The sequence below is a fragment of the Platalea leucorodia genome, assembly GCF_965183815.1.
Source record: "Platalea leucorodia genome assembly, chromosome: W".
Lineage (NCBI taxonomy): Eukaryota > Metazoa > Chordata > Aves > Pelecaniformes > Threskiornithidae > Platalea > Platalea leucorodia.
In genome coordinates this window covers 11,752,129-11,774,454 of record NC_138859.1, presented here as the reverse complement: position 1 = coordinate 11,774,454, position 22,326 = coordinate 11,752,129, and the positions used below count along the sequence as shown (strand labels likewise).

The 22,326-nt window shown below is 38.5% G+C and overlaps 1 protein-coding gene across 2 annotated transcripts in view; it reads right to left on the bottom strand.

Annotated features, from left to right (window-relative positions):
- Positions 1-22,326, bottom strand: part of LOC309601995 (phosphatidylinositol 3-kinase regulatory subunit alpha-like) — a gene marked incomplete at both ends in the record, with an annotated part of 63,209 nt that overhangs the window by 7,590 nt on the left and 33,293 nt on the right. Inside the window, 5 exons of one of the 2 annotated variants that reach the window (XM_082335265.1) lie at positions 7,761-7,840; positions 8,035-8,236; positions 9,114-9,245; positions 12,226-12,300; positions 14,035-14,127. In XM_082335265.1, coding sequence (XP_082191391.1) covers positions 7,761-7,840; positions 8,035-8,236; positions 9,114-9,245; positions 12,226-12,300; positions 14,035-14,127 — 582 coding nt within the window. Of the gene's footprint in view, positions 1-599; positions 706-7,760; positions 7,841-8,034; positions 8,237-9,113; positions 9,246-12,225; positions 12,301-14,034; positions 14,128-22,326 lie in introns of those variants that run through there. The other variant, XM_082335266.1, reaches the window with a different exon arrangement.

The following is a 22,326-nucleotide window of genomic DNA, read 5'->3' as shown; positions in this document are numbered from 1 at the left end:
ACGACAGTCCTTACAAACATCCCTGTCTGTATATTATGACTGTCTACAAAAGATGATGTTTTTACAGTTGCAATGAATATCAAGAAAGCATAATTTTTTTATATGATATGAAAAAATGATGCGATATCAGGTATTCAATTAATATTGCTAGATTTTAAAATCTGTTTTTCCTCAAACAATCCAAAACAATGATTTGTAATCACTGTTTCAGGAAATAAAAGTGTTATTACAGCATCTCCTTTAGTCACAGTGTGGAACAGAGATAGCAAAAATAATAATAAAAGAAATGCAAATTTTTTATGATATAAATAGCAGAGCTAGAACTACATCTGACAGAATAAAATCAAAACAGAAACATGTCAATTCAGTAAAAATTCAATTAAGCAAGCAGACAGGTATTTCTACAGGTTATGATTCTAATTACTATAACCATGCACTAAAATACAATTTAATGCTAATTTATGAAAAAAAGGAAAAAAGAAAAACTATTTGTATCAATGACAAAGTAAAGAAATCCTACATATCCACTAAGAATTTTTCAGCAGCTATCATAAAGACCAAAATGAATTAAGTCTTCCATAATAAGACTGCACTTTTACCTGGTGGATCCATTTCTATGTAAAACATCAAGTCTGTGCCATAATTTATATCTGCCTTAGGATATTCTATATCCAGTTCTTCCATATTCCAAACAGTATTGTACATTTATATGAGTTTCACTGAGTAAGCTCAGATACAAGAAAAGCGTCAGGCTCTCTTTGTAATGGTGTCTTGGAATTCATTTTAAAACCTATAAGGGCCTGCACTGTAACCTATTACATCATAATCCTCAGCCAATCATGTCAAAAGAATGTCACCAGACCATTCCCGTTTCATCATTTTGTTCTACATTAATCTTAAAACATTTTTAGTTTCTGAAAGAATCTATATTTAGCAGAACTGCAATATACACCTGGTATTACAAAGAAAAGGACTGAGTGAGCTCTCCTCACCCACATTCCCAGTTTGTTTTCCTGACTTTGCAGCATGGTACAGTCCAATCCTGGCAGGATGACAAAAGGCTGATATGCTGCAGCACGTAGCTCTTTCTTACACACACGTGCACACAACACATGCACACTCACACACAGGGCAGCTCCCTTTAGAGGTAGGTCGGTCACTTCTCGGTTTCATTCTCCTACTCAGATATCTGAAGTTTACCATTCAAAAAGCTATAAAAGGCTTGTGGACCTACTGTACATATTAAAGATGCGGAAGGGAAAAAGAGCATGACTCTGTGTGTGTGTGTATCTATTACACACACATTATACATGTACATACACACACAGACATATATCTCCACATAACAAAATATGGATTATGTTTTTAAACTGTACAGATTTCTATAATTTTAATGGACACACAGGTCTGACATACTTGATATTATTATATTAAATAATAAAATATTTTATATTATAAATTTATAGATTATATATAAACAATTGTATATTATTTCTATATTTAAATTATATATCATTATAAGATATTATTATATAAAATAATAAAATCTCTGCTTACTGCAGAGATGCCTTCCCCCCTTATCATTTTGTAATAAAATACAATTCCAGTTGATCTGGATTAACTCATTTTGAAATCTAAAAATCAAATATTGTGATCTTACATTCAGCAGAGTTTCCTAAACCATGGAATAAAGTCAAAACTGAGCAAGATCTTGAAAAATGATTTTGCTGAACATAAAAAGCCAGTCTGTCAGGATACAACAAGATTTAGTCTGCCTTTTCACGCTGTTTCTCTACCCTGTTCTCATTGAGACATTTATCAAGTTAATTGGTTTTAAAAGCAAGAGTCCTTGTCAGTGTCGTCTTCTTCCTCACTTGATGTTGTCATCAGTATTCTCCTACCATTTAGAAATATTCCTTCTTAACTCCCCCCCATCGTTGACTGTAACTCTCTCAGACCTCTTGGAAGAAACATGTACAGAATAGACTATTAATTCCAGAGCAGAATGCTATGTAAAGCAATCCAAATGCTTTATACTCACTATAATCTATGGGGGCAGAAAACCAGATACCAAAAATAACCACAACAAAGAGTAGCTGTAGCAACTACCTGTGCCTACATCATAAGAAATCCTGGTGCGGCTGAAATGTGCTGTGTCTCTCAAATACTCATTAAAAAAAATAACACAATTTATATCCTTCCCAAATATTTCACACACATCTACCCTCCCTCTGTGCCCCTCATCAGCTCACCCCCTTTAGACAAGCATTAACATATAAGAACATGTCTGGAGTACCAACAGCTACCAAAAAATGCATGCTAGTTTGCTTTATATGTTAACAAGCTTAAATTCATTTTGAAGTAGATTCTCCCCTCCCTGTTTAGGTAGACATGCTCCAAAGATTCCTTCCATTTCCAAAATGAAATAGGATACTTAAAATCATCCCAGACATAAGTCCAAACACTGAACTTGGAAGTTTAGCCCACCTGCTACCCAAACAGTTGAGTTGCCAAGGTAATTATATAAATTAGGTTATAAAGATTTCCTACAAAGACTACATTGCTGCATTTAGGAATCAGTAAGATTTTTTTATTCTGTTGAATAAAGGCTTTCAGAAAAAATTACTTCTCCAGGGTTTCACTGGTGGCCGAATTCTGGACTGCCCACACTTGTATAATCAGGTTAGTGCTCAGTTCAGACTAGCCTAGCTTGCAGGCAAGAAAAGACAGGAGGCGGACAGGCAATTCCCCATTCCCTGTATAACCTGAAGAGGTACTGAGGTACTTGACTTTCATTCACATATCTTAAGACCATGAAAGCTGGTAATCAGTTATAGCAAAATACTTCCACATAGTGATGAAGAAAACACACACAGAAATTCAAAATCACTTACTTTTTGTAAATTATGCATCGCAAATGCTTGCCCTTGTAATACAGCCTGAAAATACAATCCAATAATCTGAAAAATTAATTGGTTTCCTCTTATAAAAATCTTGCTTAAAAAAAAACCCAAACTCCTTTTAATAGGAAGCTTCTCTGAAGCAACTAAGCAAAAAAAAATTCTGAAAAAGAGATTGCTCTGCTTTCCAACCAATGTTCCATAAAAATCTCTAAAAAAGCAGTAACATGCAGTGAGAAAATCCAAGCCTTCTCTCTCTTCTTAAAAGCTTAAAGCTCTGTGCTGTGCAGAAGGTATCCACTTACTCTGGTTCATCATTAAAAAGTGAACCTGACTTTAGTATTGTAAAAAAAAAAAAAAAAGGAAAGAAAGAAACCACCACCCTTGGTAGCTTGCACATCTCTCTCAGATAAAGATCTCAGTTTCATGATTAACTTGGGCAAGTTCAAATATTTGCTGAGAATGGGATTTCAGGTGGGGGAGGGGGAGCCAGATTCAAAGTAAAAGTTGTCATCAGCTAACAAGTGGCCAATGTAGGGCTAACTTTCTCATTTTAGCTAAGTAAATGAGAAGACCATTGTAAGAGGCCTTAAAATAGTCTCTGTCACTGGCTGCTGAGTGCAGTATTAAAGTCGAGAAAAGCACCATGAACAGCCAAATACAGGAAGTGGCTAACTAACTTACTGCAGAAAAAAAAAAAACAGAATCAAAATCTTCCTTGAAAAGAGCTGCATCTCAGAGCAGCCCTCTACAAGCAAAATAGCCTGCTTGCAAGCACAGCATCACCTCCTACAGACTCATGTTGGATCACAAATACAGGTGTTGCTTGAAGATCCTTAGCATGAAGCTCTGATCCATTTTCCATAAACTGAAAGTAGTAGAAAAAACACCTGTCTGTATCCATGGTGTTTTCCAGTACGTCAGGGTTGTTGATTTCTTGGGCAGGCAGGTGGGAAAAGGGACTGTACAGAGAGGGAGCAGTTTAGGTTAAATATATTTTCCTTGCCTTAGTGATTGGTGGAAATCAGACTCGCTAAAGGAACAGAACAGCAACTGAAGAGCCTGCTCCCCTTTGTCTACAGAGGTTAACTTCTTTTCCAGCTATACTTTTACAAGGAAATAAATCCAAAATGAAAGGAGAAGCAGACCACAAGATTTAATTCAGAGAAAGAAGAGAAGGGGATTAATATTTTCCTCTCACTTGTTGGAAACAGTGAGAACTTCTAGTAGCTGTGTTCCTTCAGATAAGCTTGTGCTCCTTACAGCAGTCAAACAGCATTGAAGTTTTCACCTCCTGAACACTCCACCTACCAAAATCCTCCTATGCTACAAAATACCAAACCCACTTGTACCTCATAATGAAATCCCAAATATATCTGCAGTACATTTTTTATGTTTTACAGTTTATTGATTAGCTTCACCTATAACACTCCCTTGCTTTTCCAGTTTTAGCCTTTGCCTACTTGAACAATTGTCAGTTCTATATATAATCTAAAGCAGCATAGTCATAAAGGTACAGCCTACTTCAAATGGAGACGGTAACCCGTGTTTCTGAACTAATGACAGTACACAGCAGAAGAGGAAAAATCCAATTTCCGACAGTATGCCTCCTACTTACTGTTAAAATTACAGAAGGGGTTGATATAACACTTTTTGCTTTATAGGGCCACAATACAGAAGCATATTCTCAAAGGAGATAAGACAACTCAAAACTGGTTCATTTAATTGTTTATAATTTTAAAAAGCACAGGTACCCACACAGAGATAAAAGATAAGACTTTGTTCCCAAGTCCAATTTTTTTTTGGATTCTAGTGCCTTGTGCAAAAATGAGTTCTTAATCATCCTGCAGAAGAGAATCATGTGTCTTGTCAAAAAAAGATACCGATATGCACACACCTGCATTTTCATACAATTGCCCCATCTTAACTTTTATTTAAATTTAAATTTCAAAATTTTGAGTGGTGCCCATTGAATCTATAAATTTGTATTTGCAGAAAGTTAGCAGCCTATGACTTTTTGCAGTCATACTCACAGTGGTGTTCTATCTATAAAGCAATTTGTTTCTAAAAATAGACGTACGAAGCAGGAAGAGAACTGATCAGGTTCAACAGGCTTGCATGTGTTACACGTACTTAAATACAAATACACACACACATATTAATCTGTAAAAAAATCTAATAATGTTGTACGTTTCAGTTTTACCAAATACTTTCAATTAGGTATTGAGAAACATAAAGCATACACTACTGTCAAAATCTAAACCAAGAATACAGCATTGCTAGGTATGGTGATTAACAAAGCATTTTGCTCTCCGTTAAATCAGATATAAAGCCTGATTTTTATTAACTTAGAAGGGGAGCCCTCTGACAGGTGAGGCGCGGATGCACAATATCCAGTACAACATCAGTTCTCCCCAGGACAGACTGCCTTCTGCACACTCCAAACCACGCTTAGTGCTGCCAACAGTCCAGCCAAGCCCATGACATGATCCAGAAAAGTCCTGACAAGGGACAGAGTTTTTACATATTTGGCTGTGCCCCCAAGACACTACTGACAGGACTGTGGGCTGAGCCTGACCACCACAGTTCAGGGGAGCTTTGTGACCAATTTCAAGAGGAATAGGATCAGCCTTTACACTCCCCTGCTCTGGTTGTTATGTCACCAAACTTGCTAATATTTTGTTCAGCTAAAAGCAAAGTGTCTGCATCTAGGTGATACTGCCAGAACTCTCACCCCATCCTCAGCAAGTGAGCAGTTACGTGTAAGGCAGTCTCATTACCTCACTTATTCTTAGCTATGACCCTGTGAGTAGTAAAACCTACCTCTTCATGCTTAAAACTGCAATATTTCACAGCTCGAGCCATTATTTACAATGTTATTTACAAGCCTGGGAAACAGGAATAAACTGGGATAGACAGTTTAGACAAAGCAGCTCAGCTTGAGTTAGTGTGCAGGCCATTAGAGGCTTCAATTCATCCGTACAGGATGGCAACTCCTTCCAGCCACTGCAATAGCTCTTCCTCTGCTCCTCACCAGCCCATCTGTCCACAGTGCCACCAGCTCCCCACATCTCTTTCGCTCTCCCACCATGTCCCCCTTCCTCTTTACCTTCCTGTGATAAGACCTCACACACCCAAAGCCACTCCACACTCCTCAACACACCTCTGTCCCAAGAGGACTCCCATCTCCCTGAGTTCTCCCCAAAAAAGCCCTCCTAACTCTCCTATCACACCACCTTCCTCTGTACAACCTGCCCTCCCAGCTCAGCCAAACCGACCACGCCGCCCCAAGCACCCGCCGGGCCCCATGGACAACTGCAGGACCTGCATCCAGCGCAAGTCTGCTCCAGACAGGAAAACCAAGAGCCTTTATGATCCTCAAAAGTGAACTGAAAAAAACATCCAGTCTTCTATACCAACAAATATAGCCCATTTATCAATATATACCTCTAAAAGCATATGCATCTTCACATCTCTCTCTGTCATGTGAGATTCTATCTGTGAGACATAAGCAGCACTGTTTGCTAGCTATAATCTCTTATAACTAAGATGATACTTTCTTCTAACACTACTGTTTTGAATAGCATATTTAGAGACATGCACTTTGTTTCTGACTGTAAAATCAGCATTACTTTTTAAAGCCTGTGTGGCTGTTCATCAAGTTGGGGTGTTAAAATGGGATGCTAAATCATCTAGTTTGCTCAGTAACACTTACCACCTTTCAGGCCTCCCACTGATAAACACAAAGAATGAGACAGGAATCAGAAAATGGATCTGGTTACCAATTATTCAAAACACCAAACATTTCTCTAATCTTACTTCTCCTGCAACGTTACTTTGTCTTGATGTACTACACACATAGGCACAACAGGTATTTTAACTTTAGTACTTTAACTTTTGTGGAGGGCTAAGCACTATTCTAATTCACAAACAAAAATGCATAGTTTGCTGTTGAACACTTGTGACAGGAAAAAAAAATCAGTCCAGAGTTGTGATTAAAAAAATCAAGTAATGGCCTAACAGCAACTCCTGTTTTTGTACTTTGAATAGAGAGGCAGGAGAGTTACAGCCTGCCCAGTGTTCTGTTCACCACTGCCCTATCCTTTGTTCGGATATTCTCTGTTACTAAGCTGTAAAAGCTAATATCTAAAGTCCCCCTGCATTAATAATTTCTTTTGCACACAGTTAGCAACTCTGCCTTGCTCTTACCAAATATTTGATTTAAAACCAGGGATTTTTGCATAAATTAGAGGTGGGTTTTACTGTTTCTTGACTAAATTAGGTGCTAACTCACAGAATCAAAACAAGTGTAATCTAACTTTCCTGAATGGGGTGCTAATATTTTCCACATTGTTTATTGATATTGATTAAGAAATCTTTTGAGTCTCTGGATTAAAAAATGCATATAAGTAAAGAAAGGGGGAAATCTTACTTTCTTCAAATGATCTCTATGGGGTATTGTATTTCTAAGAAAATTTGCCTGGGAGTAGAGTGAGAGTTAAATAAAATCTCCAGAATTTCCCCACCACCACTGCTGTATGATATGTATTCTATTGGTTTACAGGTCTTATAAGTTCACAAATTCTTATTCACTGTTTACTGAAAAAGGAATGAAAGTCCTAAGGCTGTACAAACTATGGGTACTAAAATTATTTTAATGAAAAAGTCAATTTCTTAGAAAATAAATGTTGCACACCACTATGGAACATATGAACAACTTCTACTTAGTTCTGTAATTATGCACTTTTGCATTAAGTTTGATTAAAAAAGAAAAACAACATGCATTTACTGTCCTTAAGTTGAATTTTAATATTTAAGAAAACAATGGTATATAATTTTTTTAATTAAAAATATTTTTACCTGGTACAGGCTGTCTCTCATTCCATTCACTTGTGATTAAAACCTCTAGGATTTTTATGTGGTGTTCAGTATTATCAGAGCTGCAGGAGATGAATTAGACAGTAAGAACTAGGAAAAAAGCAAGTTTACATTAGTATTATTCAAAAAACATTGGAAAAATTTACAACAATGCCCTCCACATTAGAAGTGAGGTCAGGAACTTAATTAACTATACTTACTTTTGTATATAGCTAACCCATCTTTACAGTACAGATTATAAAGATGACCCACGTACCTTGCTATCTGGAATTTGAAAAGCAGAGGGCTGAAAATTTCAGCCAGAGACCTTGCATTCAAGAGATTTTTGCTGGAGGCTTGACAAAGTCTGAGGAAATGTTTGAGCAAATACTGGAGTGTGAGCCAATACTGGGGAGGTATATTTGGAGATCTGATGAGTTTCTTCAGCAACTGAGCATATTCCTCTGAGCTCTGCACTTCTGCAAGCAAACAGATAAAAGGATCTTGATATCAGAACAGTAACATTCAACAAGTAAAATGAAACTATATATGACTTCTTTGGAAGCATCAATCTTACAGAAAAACAAAAAATTCTGTCCTCCATTAGTGTCATAAGAGTTGTTTCTTCTTTTGAAAAAAATGAAATGCTCGGGGAAGAGTAAAGAACAAGCATTTAAAAGTCAAATGGAAACAGATATGCATTTTGGTAAAAACCACAATGTGTTCAGAGTGTACTGGTAGAAGTCTGTCTTGTGTTTAGCATCACACATGATTGGGTAATTCTGAGATGCACTAGATAATTCTCACAGGTGCTGTTCTAACTTTGAAGGTTACCAGTAACAATATCCTGTCCTGAGACATATAACATAATATTTGGCCCACGTGCTGAAAGCCTATAAGCTGTACTTGTTTGAAATGACTACTGTAGATGATGAATCTTGCATGTATTTGTCACTTCATAATCTGCAACTCCCGATGTACTGCAGAACACGATGACCTCTAATACATTTACTTTGTCAGCACTGATAAAAAGTTAAAAATTAGCTTTCTGAATAGATAAATCCTTGATTGCCCCCACAGTTTTTATATAGTCATTCTACTTACTAAAATGAAGAGAACTGTGTTATCCTTTATATTTTCCATTATGTTTACCTAAATGGATAAGTAAATAATGCATGTCTAGATCTGAACTGAAACAGCTTTCATCAAAAGCAGTGAAGGTATATATTTTTTCTGAGATGCTGCCAGGTTGTGCAGAATCTTCCATGTTCTGTGGGTGATAGCTGGACCACTGGATATTCAGAATCCTAACAAAAGCTTTTTGGTTTGACATTTGAAATAATTTGTTATTCATACCTTGAGCTACAGAAATCATGTCACTGTAAACAGCTGCTGGAATGATGGGATTTGGCAGGTCCAGGAGATACCTCTTGAGAGCATCTGATAAAGTATGCACATCAAATGTCTCTAAATCCAACAGAGAGGCATCTAAAAGGAAAGAGCAACATACTTTTTAGATATTAGAAACTAGAAAAAATACATAGGCTCATGATATTAACGCTTTATACCAAGCTAACTTGTATACTGCTTATACTGCTAACTTATATCTGGGTTTATGGGGAACAACTTGTAAGAAAGAATCTAAGACACCAAAACACATCTTTGAGATAAAGAACATACAGTGCTCAACACCATGCCTAGGCCTTTGGCATCTGATGAACCAAATGCCTTCCAAAGCTGTGTGGCCTTCCGTCATATACAGTGAAGGGATGAAGTCAGAATAACGGTAGTGACTTGCTGTAAGTTGGCAGTGTAGTGGAACATCAGAGTATTTTTAACAGGTCTTTGTTTTACCTGTAAATATTTTCTGTAAGAAGTAAGTATTAATCAAGGGTTTGGGCAAATGCAGCTTCTCTACTATGATGACTGGAAACTTGATTAACAACTTGGGGCCCCAAGTCTGTAAATATTTATGTGAGTCAAAACAAATATACACGTGCAGAACTGGGTGCTTGGTGTTTTATGCAGCAGTTTTAGGATTTATCTTGTAAAACCTGGTACCCTTCCAGCATAGTTATGACCTGGGCTAAGGTTTGAGAGTGTCACATTGTGCTGGTTTTGGCTGGGATACAATTAATTTTCTTCATAGTAGCTAGTATGGGGCTAGGACTACTTGTTAGCATTGAAGCAAGGAATATCAGCAGCAAAAATAAAAATAGGAAAATATAGAAATGCTTACTTAATGCAAGCAAGATTAGGTTTCCTCTTAAAACATGAAACTGGTGCAGTAAAGTCCTAAATGTTTACAGAAAGATCCATGTTTGGTACAAGAATTGAGAGATATTAATGCTGACCAACTTTCTAGGCTAGCCAAGTGCCCTGTAAAATAACTCCTGAACCTATTTGGCCATTTTAAACCAAATTCAACAGGGAGGTAAAGGAATCAGATATATGGTGTGTCTACATGCACTGTGAAAAAAGGCAGCCAAGAAGGGGTAGCGAGACTCTTAGTGCTCCTCCAACTCCTTCCTGTTTTCCCCAAAGGAAAGCTTGCAGTATGAGCTCAATCCTTATTAGACACCAAAGAATCCACGTGAGAAAAAAAAGACATTATGAATGGCTCAGATGATAAAAAACTTGCAGTGCGGGTATGAATTCTATAAGAGCAATTATGTGTCAGAGAATCTAACCACAAATTCATAAGAAATAGTTTTCATTAGTTCTGCTGCTCACAGGATGATTTTAATTTCATAAGCCAAGTTAAGTCCTGGTTCTCTCAGTGTTGACCCATTCTCTGAAGTATATCCCAAATTGTTATAATGAATACACGAGTCAGAATAAGCTTGTGGCACTCTGCAATTCTTTCAGTCTAACGTCATAAACAGACCTGAACTCTTCCGTCTGCCGAGCTGGCCAGATGCAAGTCAGCTTTGATTTTGGAGCTAGATAGAATGGTGTTGAAGCTAACAGGCAGCTATCCAATTAATATGGAGAGCATTTTGACCATAAGCAGAACAACACACTAATGGAGTTCACAACTTTGAGACCAAAGCTGACTTGCACTCTGCTAATTCAAGAGAGTAAGCAGAGATCAGATCTGTCTGTATCCATATGTCTGGACACCCACTGCACTGGCTCTGTCCTGGAAGATTCTGATCCTATCTTAAAGAGAACTAAGAAAGATATGTTGTTATTAAAGGGTAAAGTCCTGTTTTCCTTTCTCAAACCTAAATACATTTTAAATAAGAATACATGTAAACCACAAGTTCTTGATCTCAGGAGATAGACGAACCTTTCTTAAAAGTACACCTCAGTTTAGAGACTTAACAAGGGATTCAGATAAATTAAGAGATACATTCATATTGGTGCCATAGAAAATCTGGATTTATCTGAACTGAAAAATATAATTACAATACTAAAAATATGGCTTAGGCTGCTAGCACCACACACATATCTCCTCTCCCTGCTTGCACTCATATACTCCTTCACTCCCACCACAATCAGCAGAGGACAGGATGCTCTTTTATCTGAAGGAACAGACAACTCATAGTATCATTTCTTGTTCATTTTGTTAATATTTGCAATTACTAAAAATGAAGAGAGCTAATTCACAGCTTGAGTTTGTTTCCTTTGTCCCTTTGGCAATACGGCATGTAACCAGTTTCATTTTCTAGCCCTTGTATTTTTGTGCTCTTTTATGTATGTGGAAGTTCACACCCCACATCTCACCCCAGCTTGCAAAGGCGTGGTCAAGCATTCCTCCTACAATAGCTCCTGATCTCTCATAGTGCAACTGAGTGTTGCCATGCCAGTATATTCTGGCCTGAAGTTGAAAAAAAGAGTACCAAAAAGAGAAGGAAGCATATTTCAGAAAAGTTGAACAGGTACATGGTGTTAGTGGTGTAGCTGCATTTTACTGTCCAAAACCTGAGAACCCAGCCTACTGCAGCAACATCAATTCAATTCCCTTTCCCTTCCAGCATCAGCTCGGTAGCAGCATCAGCTCGGTAGCAGGCAGGGAATGTGGAGCTATTGCCTCTCCATATACTGGACCAAAAAAATGCATGCACAGAACTGTATGTAAACAAATTGCATTTTGTTTACAAAATATTAACCTGCAGCCTTACAGGAATAGTGTATCTTTACCTTGCTTCTGAACAAAATACCTTTTTTTTCTGTACAGCTAGATTTTCAGTCCTTGAACAAGCAAGTTACCAACAAATGATTAAAATAATTATTCTTTGAAAAAGAACCATGCAGTGGAGCCATGAAAAAAAGACAACCTGTAAAAGTGAAAAATACCTTTCATATTAAGTGTAAAAGTAAGAAACCTTTTTTACTTATATTTGTCTTTTTAATATTATATTATTCAGAACCAGCTCATGTATAAGCTGAGTAGGGGAGCAAAGAAAACAGGATCCATCTGACCACAAAATCTGTATAGTGCTTTAAAGAGAACTGTACTTACCACATTCAAGAATTTGTCTTAATTCTGCTGAGCTGCTTGAGCCTTGTGTTCCATACAAAGTTGAGCACTCCAGATCTTCAAAACAAAATCAATGGGATACATTAACATTCCAGTGACTGTTGCCATGAAACAACATACTTCTGTTTTCTTCAAATAAGTACTTACAGTATAAATTAGCAACATTCTTTCCACCATCCTACTACCACCTACTACACTAAGGAATGTGATTGCTTTTTAAGGCTGTAAGACACCTCTTTGTACATGCAAACTGCTGGGTCTGCAGAAAGAGCTGGCCAAGGACGATCAGAGATGCCGGCAGTCCTACATATTCTGTACAACTCTTCATGGGCTGACTGTAGAAGGCCAGGACTAGGAAACAGATTCACATACCCCAGGGAAGAAAACAGCTTGCAGGAGCAACATGGGAGCTAGATCTTCCTTTACACTCTACATGCCAGCTGGAAACACCAGGTCCTTCAGGTGGATAATAAGTGAGCAGTCTGAGTCATGATACCCCACCACAGGAATGGGACAAGGACATGACAAAAGTTCTGACACATCCTAATTAGCTTTAAAGATTTAACTGAGACTTTTAAGTTACAAACGTGCCTAACCTTTGGCATCCTACGCAACCAACAGAGACAGAGTCCCTTCTATGGGACAGGTAACTCTTAGGCTGCCTTTGACTACTCGTAGAGCCCATAACCTCACAGTGTATGTAGGGCGAGTTTCACATCACTGATGTGAGAGAAAATGTCTGTATACGTCACATAATATGCCTGAGAATCCACTTGAATAAAAGACACCAATACAATGCTTTCAGATGAAAGATACTGTTTACTACTTCCCTACTTCAGAGAAAATACAGAAGACACAAGGAAAGAGACCATACCCAAGGATGCAGAGCACTGACAATTTAATAGTATCAGTGGCATTTCCTGGAAGCAGTGTTTGCTTATGCAAACTGTTGCTAAACATTAGCCCTTCTCATTGATATTAGCAAGCTCCTACTCATTCAGAAAAGGCTTATGCTCTCTTAAAAGTGTCACAGCACTATGTGAGAACCCATGTCCCCAAGGACAGCAGTCTTGAGTCTGATCAGAATACTACTTTTCCTCTCACTCCCAGGCTGTAAGGCCACTGAATGAGCAGGACACACTGGGCTGCTCCTTACCTCACCAGGACTATGAAGGTGAAATCAGAGGAGAAGCCAGGAAGAGAGATAAAGGGCAAAAGAGGCAGGACATAGAGTAGAAGAAAGGGGAAAGCCTCAAAAGGATGGAGAGACATCAACATGGGAAAGCAGATCAGAAAAACACAAAAATAACACTGGCTGGCTTAGCATATAGCTGCAATAAAGAACTGGCTCCTGAAGTATAAAAACAGTTCTTGTAACTTTTTCATATTTAATTCTTTTTTTTTTTTCCACTTTGGGGCAACACATTACTTGTTTGGCCTTGTATCCAATTCAATGTCATGATGGCATTTCCATAAGCAACTTAAGGTGCTCATTGGTTAGAAAAAACAAAGCAATACCAAACCCTTCTCCCTTACCTTTCAATAATATTTACATTAGTTGAGTTATTAAATGTCATTTGAGGTAAGCTTTGGTTTTTCTCCTACAGTCCAAGTAGCCTCTACTGAGCAGAAACCAATACAACAAACCTTAAATGAGATTATTTTCATATCTGTTGAGTAATGTGATGCATTAGCAGCTCTAGGAAGGAGAGATACCAGCTCTGGATATGATTCTGCAGTCTTGGCTCACACAAGTAACAAAAACCCTTGGTAGATCATTCTTCAGCCTACCTTTCTTTTCAATTGTCTCCACTATCTTGATGAGGATTGGTGGAGCAACATCAGGAGGTGCAAACTGCTCCGTAAGATCTGGAAGTGAAAAAGCTGTAAAAGAAGAAAAATAAGATAAGCTACAGTTAAATGCAATTTATGTTTACGAAAGTCACAGCACATAATGCAACCAGTTAATTTTTAAATACTGAACAAACATCCCACTTGTCAGGACTAAACGAGAACACTCTGCAACTAATCAGAAAGCAAATAAAAATGATGACAATTGCATTTTTACAGCATTTTCTTTTAGAGACCTCAGTCAGTTCTAGAATCACCCTCCATATTACCTAGGAAAAGGAAATACAATAAAAGTTTGCAACCTATGGATGGGCAGAAATAAAATGCAAGGATGGAAATTAAAAAATCTTTTGGTCTGAAACATTTACATCCAGTGTGCTGGGAGTTGCTGATCCCCTGGGTAAAACACACTTACAAAGGCCTGAAATAACAGTAGAAACAAGTATTTCATTGTGTTGGGTTTGCATGGCAAAGTTTTGGTAGCGGGGGGGGCTACGGGGGGAGCTACAGGGGTGGCTTCTGTGAGAAGATGCCAGAAGCTTCACCCACGTCCAATAGAGCCAATGCCAGCTGGCTCCAAGAAGGACCTGCTGCTGGCCAAGGCCGAGCCAATCAGCGACCGTGGTAGCGCCTCTGCAATAACATATTTAAGAAGGGGGGAAAACTGCTGCACAACAGCAGCTGTGAGAGTGGAGTGAGAATATGTGAGAGCAACAACTCTGCAGACACCAAGGTCAGTGAAGAAGGAGGGGGAGGAGGTGCTCCAGGCACCAGAGCAGAGATTCCCCTGCAGCCCCTGGTGAAGACCATGGTGAGGCAGGCTGTCCCCCTGCAGCCCATGGAGGCCCATGGTGAAGCAGGTGGATGTGCCCAAAGGAGGGTTTGACCACGTGAAGAGCCCGTGCTGGAGCAGGCAGGACCTGTGACCCCATGGAGAGAGGAGCCCACGCTGGAGCAGGCTTGCTGTCAGGACTTGTGACCCCATGGGGGACCCACGCTGGAGCAGTTCGTGAAGAACTGCAGCCTGTAGGAAGGACCCACGTTGGAAAAGTTTGTGGAGGACTGTCTCCCATGGGAGGGACCCCATGCTGGAGCAGGGGAAGAGCATGAGGAGGAAGGAGCGGCAGAGACAACGCATAATAAACTGACCGCAACCCACATTCCCTCTCCCCCTGTGCCGCTCGGGAGGGAGGAGATAGAGAAAATCAGGAGTGAAGTTGAGCCTGGGAAGAAGGGAGGGGTGGGGGGAAGGTGGTTTTAGATTTGGTTTTATTTCTCATTATCCTACTCTGATTTTGATTAGCAATAAATTAAATTAATTTCCCCGAGTCGAGTCTGTTTTGCCCATGACAGTAATTGCTGAGTGATCTCCCTGTCCTTATCTCGACCCATGAGCCTTTCGTTATATTTTCTCTCCCTGTCCATCTGAGGAGGGGGGGTGATAGAGCAGCTTGGTGGGCAGCTGGCATCCAGCCAGTGTCAACCCACCACATTCATACTTGTACAAAAGCTCAATGATAACTTCTGTTTGTTTTCATTTTTTCAAGCATAATAGTTTTAATGATATAGCTGTCTTGAAGCAAGAACTTTCTTTTCTAGAATGACTGGTTAAGAATAAATTGTGGTATAATCATAAAAGAACATTTTGTAGATTCAAGCTAACCTGCATACAGATTTTATACAAGGTCAGTTTTCACACAACGCAGTTTCTTCACTGAGAGAATATACTGTATAAAGGAATGTTCTGGCTCTGTGATGTGAGAGATGATCTATCTCTAAATGCACTATTTTTGCCAAAAGAGTAATTCAAAAGTTTTAGAGCAGTCCTGTTTAACTCTTGGAAAGCAAAATGTTTACATAAAGATATTATTAAACTACTGCCAGAAACATCTGGCATACTTTGATGGGTTATGATTGACCAAGAAAGCTTAATCGTTGAAGTAAAAGTTGCCAGTTGCCTAAGCAATGGTGATCTCTGCCCGATTAAACTCATCAGGGTCAAATAGAGAACAATTCTTAAACACACATGCATGTATGTGCCTACATGCATATGCATACATACATGCACGCATACGCACACACTGTATTTCTAGAAGACTTAAACTGAACTAGAAGGAGAAAAAAAAAACAGTAAAATATGAACAGAGAGTTTTTAATGAAAAACTTTTAGATATCCAAAAAATTAAATACACCACACAACTAAGAAAGCAGACAATTTTGGCTAAGAATTCACCCTATTTTGGAAGCAGCAATTATATAACTTTCTAAAAATGCAAACAATTTAAAAGTGAGAAAGACAGCAAGGAAGGTACAGAAGAAGTTTGGAAATGCAGAAAACTGAGAGAAATGAAAGATAATTAATAATTATTTACGAACTAGTAATGGAAGTGGAGCATACTGGGACACTGAGACATGTCCCTTGCAAAAAGAAGCAGAACAATGGTATGATAATGATGAAATGCTTTCCAGTCCATTCATAACTGAAAAGGACATTAGAAAAACATCTGTTAGTCATAACAGTTTAACTTAGGAGGCCCAGAAAATGAGCATTCAGGAGTCCCAAGAGAGTTGTCTAAGGAGATCTCTGGCCTGCTGATGTTACTTTTTAAAGACTCATGGAAAATCAGAGAAATTCCTGAGGATCAAGAGAGTTCTAATGCTTGATCCGCACTCTGAAAGGACAAGTAAGATGACCCCGATGACTACACACTAGTTACATTATCAATCCTGGGCAAAATAAAGGAAAACCTGATACTGTACTCATATGATAAAGCAATAAAAGACAGCACTATAACTAAGGATTGTCTGCATAGCTTTTTAGAGGATAGGTTCTGTTAAAAACCACACTACTTCCTTCCTTGATGGTGCCATAGTTAGCCGAAAAATGAAAATGAGTAGACATAATAAACTCTAAAGTTTTGTTAGATAGTTGACTTAGCTACACCTATATAACATGTGCTTTGTTTGTATTTAGCTTTTAATCATAGTGTTATACTGACCAGCAGATCTCCAAATATAGTTATTAATGCAGAACAACCTACTCAAGGAAGGAGTGGACTTTTCATCTCTTTACATCTTCAAACCACTTTCAGGTGCCATCTGGAACACCTCTTTTAGGATAACATCATATCTGCTTTATCAAGTTGGGCTCAAATGGAAGATGCTGCAGTCCAAGCAGCCTCTGCTGAGGCATGCTGAAATACAGACCATTTGATTTGTAGTATTCAGATCAAATAGTTCCTTTCGACCCCAAGCCATGAATCTATCTTATGGTGAGGGCAAATCTATTGAAAGAATAAATGAAGGATCAGATCAGAGTCACATCAAAGGGTATGCTATGAAAATACTCAAATTATGAGATACTAATAGACTCACAGAATGCTAAGGGCATAAAATGCATCCTTTACATGGTAGCAGAGGAAGAACAGGTTTTAAGAACAGAGTTTACATATTTTTACTTATGAAAATAACTTTCTGCTCCATTAGGTAGCTAGTTACATTAAGAACCTTTCTCTGTCTTAAGTAACAGCAATGAAATTGCATCATCTCTGAACAAAGATGCTCATCTCATAATTCCAGCTGGAGGCAGCATGCAGCTAACAGTCTAAACTGAAATTGAGGAAAGAAAGTAGAGACAAAGAAGAAGAAATAGAGACAGAGGATGGAAGTCAAATCTGAACCTAGTGTCAGGGGAAGACTTCAGTTCATGGGAAGAAGCCCTTGCAGGGTGAAGAAAGACACTACAGAAAACAGTTTGTCTCCATGGGACATAAAGAATGGGTGGATGTAGACCTTACCCAGATTACCTAAACAGAGAGTGCCTCTTCCTGCAACCTACCTGACGCTTCATGCTTTTCATCTACACTTTAAGCAGGATCTTAGCTTATAAACTAGGTTTGTATTATAATCTGTTACTGAACCTCTTTGTTGTACAGTATTCTTGGATCAATAATATCCTTAGTGAAAGGCTTTTGGAAGCTACACATTCACCTTTATATTTATATAAAATCTATAATATGTCTACAGAACATATGTATGTAAAGCAAATGTCACATTGGTTAAAATGAAAGATTTCCAACACTCCTCTGCTATCCTAAAATATGCAACTGGAAAAATATTAAAACATTAGGAGTTCAGAGGATTTCTGATGTCTCTTTCTCCCTATACCCCATTCCTTTTCTCCAAAACTAGAAATTTCTATCTACCAGAGACATTGCTGAAATTTTAGATATGAAAAGAGCATTTAAAATAATGACAATCTATTCCATACATACATAAATTGTAAAATACTTATGAATTTGACTGAAAACTCAGTATATTCACCTCTCTCTCAATACTATGCACACACTAGTGAGTATAAGCTCTATAGCAAAAAGACACACACAAACATATACACACACACAATGGCAGGAACAAAACCTACAGTTACCTTGAACACAGGAATGACAGAACAATACATCTAAGTCACATAGTTATAGTGCTCAGCAATGCTGAAAAAAACATTCACTTTATCAGCATGTAGGAGATGCCATAAACAAATTAAAATTACTTAACCTCCCACCTGTTCTAGGATTTCCTACTCATTGCATCATCTCCCATACAATTAACTCAAGGCATCATACTGTCTTGTACTTTAAGATTCCCAACTTTTGCACAAAAAAGAAAATGATGTTCATTTAAAGTCGAAAGACCTCACAAAACACACATCTGTCAGGAAAAAAAAAGAGACTTAACAGTACTCATAGAACTGAATCCAGTTTATAACAATTACACAGAAGACAGCCAAATCTAGGAACACTGCCCTTCATTTTCAAAATGCTGACAGGAAATGGCAGAGGCTAAACTGAAGAAAACTACAGCTAATTTTGGAAAAAAACAATGACTCCCGGAGCCAGAATACAAGATATCCTTAAAGAAGTCCTGATTCTGGATTATGTATTCCAGAAGAAAACTCAGCGTGCATATTAAGAGATCTACAGAGGGAAAGGAAACTTTTCAGATAGGTCACTTTCACTAAAAGAGAATAAAAGCTCACATGCAACCTGCATTTAGTACCTGATTTCAAAAGTATCTTTTGCTTTGAAGCATGCTGTAGCACAACATAGAGGTTTGGAGAACCAAATCCACTCTTAAGAATCTGAGCAACTTTGTAGATCCTTTTGCTACAATCCAGTATCAGTTTTTCACTTAAAACAATAATTTTTCCCCCAAATTCCTGTAATTTTTTTTATATCCCACAGTCTCCAAAAATGTTAAGGTTCTGAAAAGCTGTCATACAATTTTCGTGTCTTCTTTCTAGTCACAAGGCTGGTAGTAGGTTTCCAGATAGTAAAGAAGCTTCTGATGACACATGATAAAAGCTGGGTTTTCCACTAGCTCTATTTTTACCTTGCCACAGTGAGAACCAATGAGATGAACCACAAGTCAGGGTTCGCTCCAATCTGTGAACTCTTCGCTCTCCCTGATACAAACAGGCCTGAACAGCTCTAAGGCAACGGCAACGTGTGAGAGATAAGAGCATACCTTACGTTCAAGGGTTGCTGTCCTGGTTTCAGCTGGGATAGAGTTAATTTTCTTCTTGGTAGCTGGTATAGTGCTGTGTTTTGGGTTTAGGATGAGAATAATGTGGATAACACACTGATGTTTTGGTTCTTGCTAAGTAGTGCTTACACTGGTCAAGGACTTTTCAGCTTCCCATGCTCTGCCAGGTGCACAAGAAGCTGGGAGGGGGCACAGCCAGGACAGCTGACCCACACTGGCCAAAGGGCTATTCCATACCATATGATGTCATGCTCAGTATATAAGCTGGGGAAAGAAGAAGGAAGGGGGGGACATTCAGAGTGATGGCATTTGTCTTCCCAAGTAACCGTTACACGTGATGCAGCCCTGCTCTCCTGGAGATGGCCAAACACCTGCCTGCCCACGGGAAGTAGTGAATGAATTCCTTGTTTTGCTTGGTTTGCGTGCGCAGCTTTTGCTTTGCCTATTTAACTGTTCTAATTTATTTTACTTCAATTATTAAACTGTTCTTATCTCAACCCACGAGTTTTCTCCCTTTTTCCCGTCCGATTCTCTCCCCCATCCCACTGGGGGGGAGTGAGCGAGTGGCTGCGTGGTGCTTAGTTGCTGGCTGGGGTTAAACCACGACAGTTTCCAACACAGCTACAAAGTGCAAGATGAAACCAGCACACAGCTGCACCTTTTGGAAGGGTTCTCAGTAAAAAAAGATATTTTAGAGTTAGTACCTGGCAACGACAAGTGGAAATTTAAAGCTGGAATTTTGCTTCAGATGTTTCTGAGCTAATTCTTTCATTATTGCTAGAAGAAGAATGAAAATGAATATAAAAAAATGAATATAACTTAGAATGTAACAATACACACCACCAAAAGGAGTTTAATTTCTAAATATTTTACAGGAACTATATACTAACATTACTTGAATTTAGCTCTGAATCAAGATTACTCCATGCATGATGTTCTTTTTTCAGAAATGGCATTTAAGGTTGTGCATACATATTGCATTTGATGACAACACATCTGTACATAAAAGTCTAATATTTGAGAGCGTAGGTCTTAAGATGACCAAAACTGGCTTATCTGCATGCAGATATACTCTTTATGCATGCAACTGTATCCACTAACATAGTGAATTATGCATTCATATATTTATACATATCCTTGTTTGAAAGTCATACAATACGTCCAAATGTAAATGGTTTGACCAGCACTGAAATTAACTATAATAAACATAAGCATGTTAATTAACACAGAAGAAGAAATGTAAAAGTAAGGGTCATTGTCAAGCAAGTTGTGATAATGCCTCCAACAAGATTAGCTGGTAAACTATAACAAAACAATGGCTGATCAAGCACCTAAAATACTTTTGCCAGTGGCACCATCAGTTGCATAATGCATGACAAGGTGTGGACAATTTTCCATAGAGTTCAACACTCCTGCTTACTATTGAAAATTCTGGGAAACGCAGGAGCGTGCCTTCTTGATTGAAATCCTGTTATTTCAGGAAATAAGCAGTTATGCACTCTACTAGGTATGGGAAACAGAATCCAAAAAATGTTCCACTATTATCACCCATCTTCCCTGAAACAGAATCTGAATTTCAATAAGGATCCATAATGGCTGAATTGAATTGCTTGTCAGTATATGATGTCAAATTCAAGTGAAGATGCATTGGAAATAAGGGCAGTTTGGCATTCCTGCATAGCCTTTAAGGCAGTGGTATGAATTGAGGCAGTCCCGTGTACTGTGTATGTGTTTACTGCTAGCAACCCCCAGACCAGAGAGACAGCAATGCTTCAGAAGACTGCGCTGAGAACACACCAAAAGCTGTGCCTGTGGAAACCCGAGTTCAGACCCTGTAACCCTGGAAAGCACCAGGAGGTGCCTCCACACAGGTGATGGCACAGTCTGATGCTTCTCACAGCCCTGCAGTGGCAGCTGGTCCAGATGCAGAGCCTCAGTCATCACGGCCCCCTCAGCATCTGCTTTCATCAGCTGGGGAAGAAAGGTCACACAAGCCTCACAAACCATCAGAGATTGAAAAGACTCTTACTGACATAAAACTCATAACTTTTAATGAGAGGGCATTTCGTGGTCCGTTATATGTTTCTTTATAGTCTTAGGAAGCAGTAAGTTTCTGCAGAAATTTTTGGTAGAACAGTATGAAAGAGGAAAAAAACCCCAAACCATAAACCCTATGGAGAAAGTTTCCATAGAGATCTTGGCTTTGGGTTCAATGCCAGACCAAGACAGAGTCTGGTATTATAAATAAATACCAGAGAGAAGTTCAACCAGAGATTTGAGGACTGTAACCTTGCCTTGGCATTTGTAATTTTAGAGAGCCTAATGGCATTTACCAAAATAACAAGCAAATACAGTACTTAGAATTGCCTGCCTGCTATTAGCAAAAGGTTTTCAGTGGACAAGGATGAAAGACAAGAAGGTGAGAGTGAAGACAAAGAAAGAAGTTTATGTCACCGTGTGTCATAGATAAATCGAGGACTGCAATAGATAGTAAATTCAGCTGCAACTGTTGGAAAAGAAAAAGACTTCTCCTTAGACCCTCCTGACCTAAGATAATTTGGGTTTGGCTATAGTTAAATTCTCCTAGAGGCTAAAAGCATCACTGAAAATGGCAGGAGGAAAAGCTGTTCAGGGCTCAACCACCTTCTCTAGTACTCGATTCATTAGAAATATTTTAAAAGACAACACTAT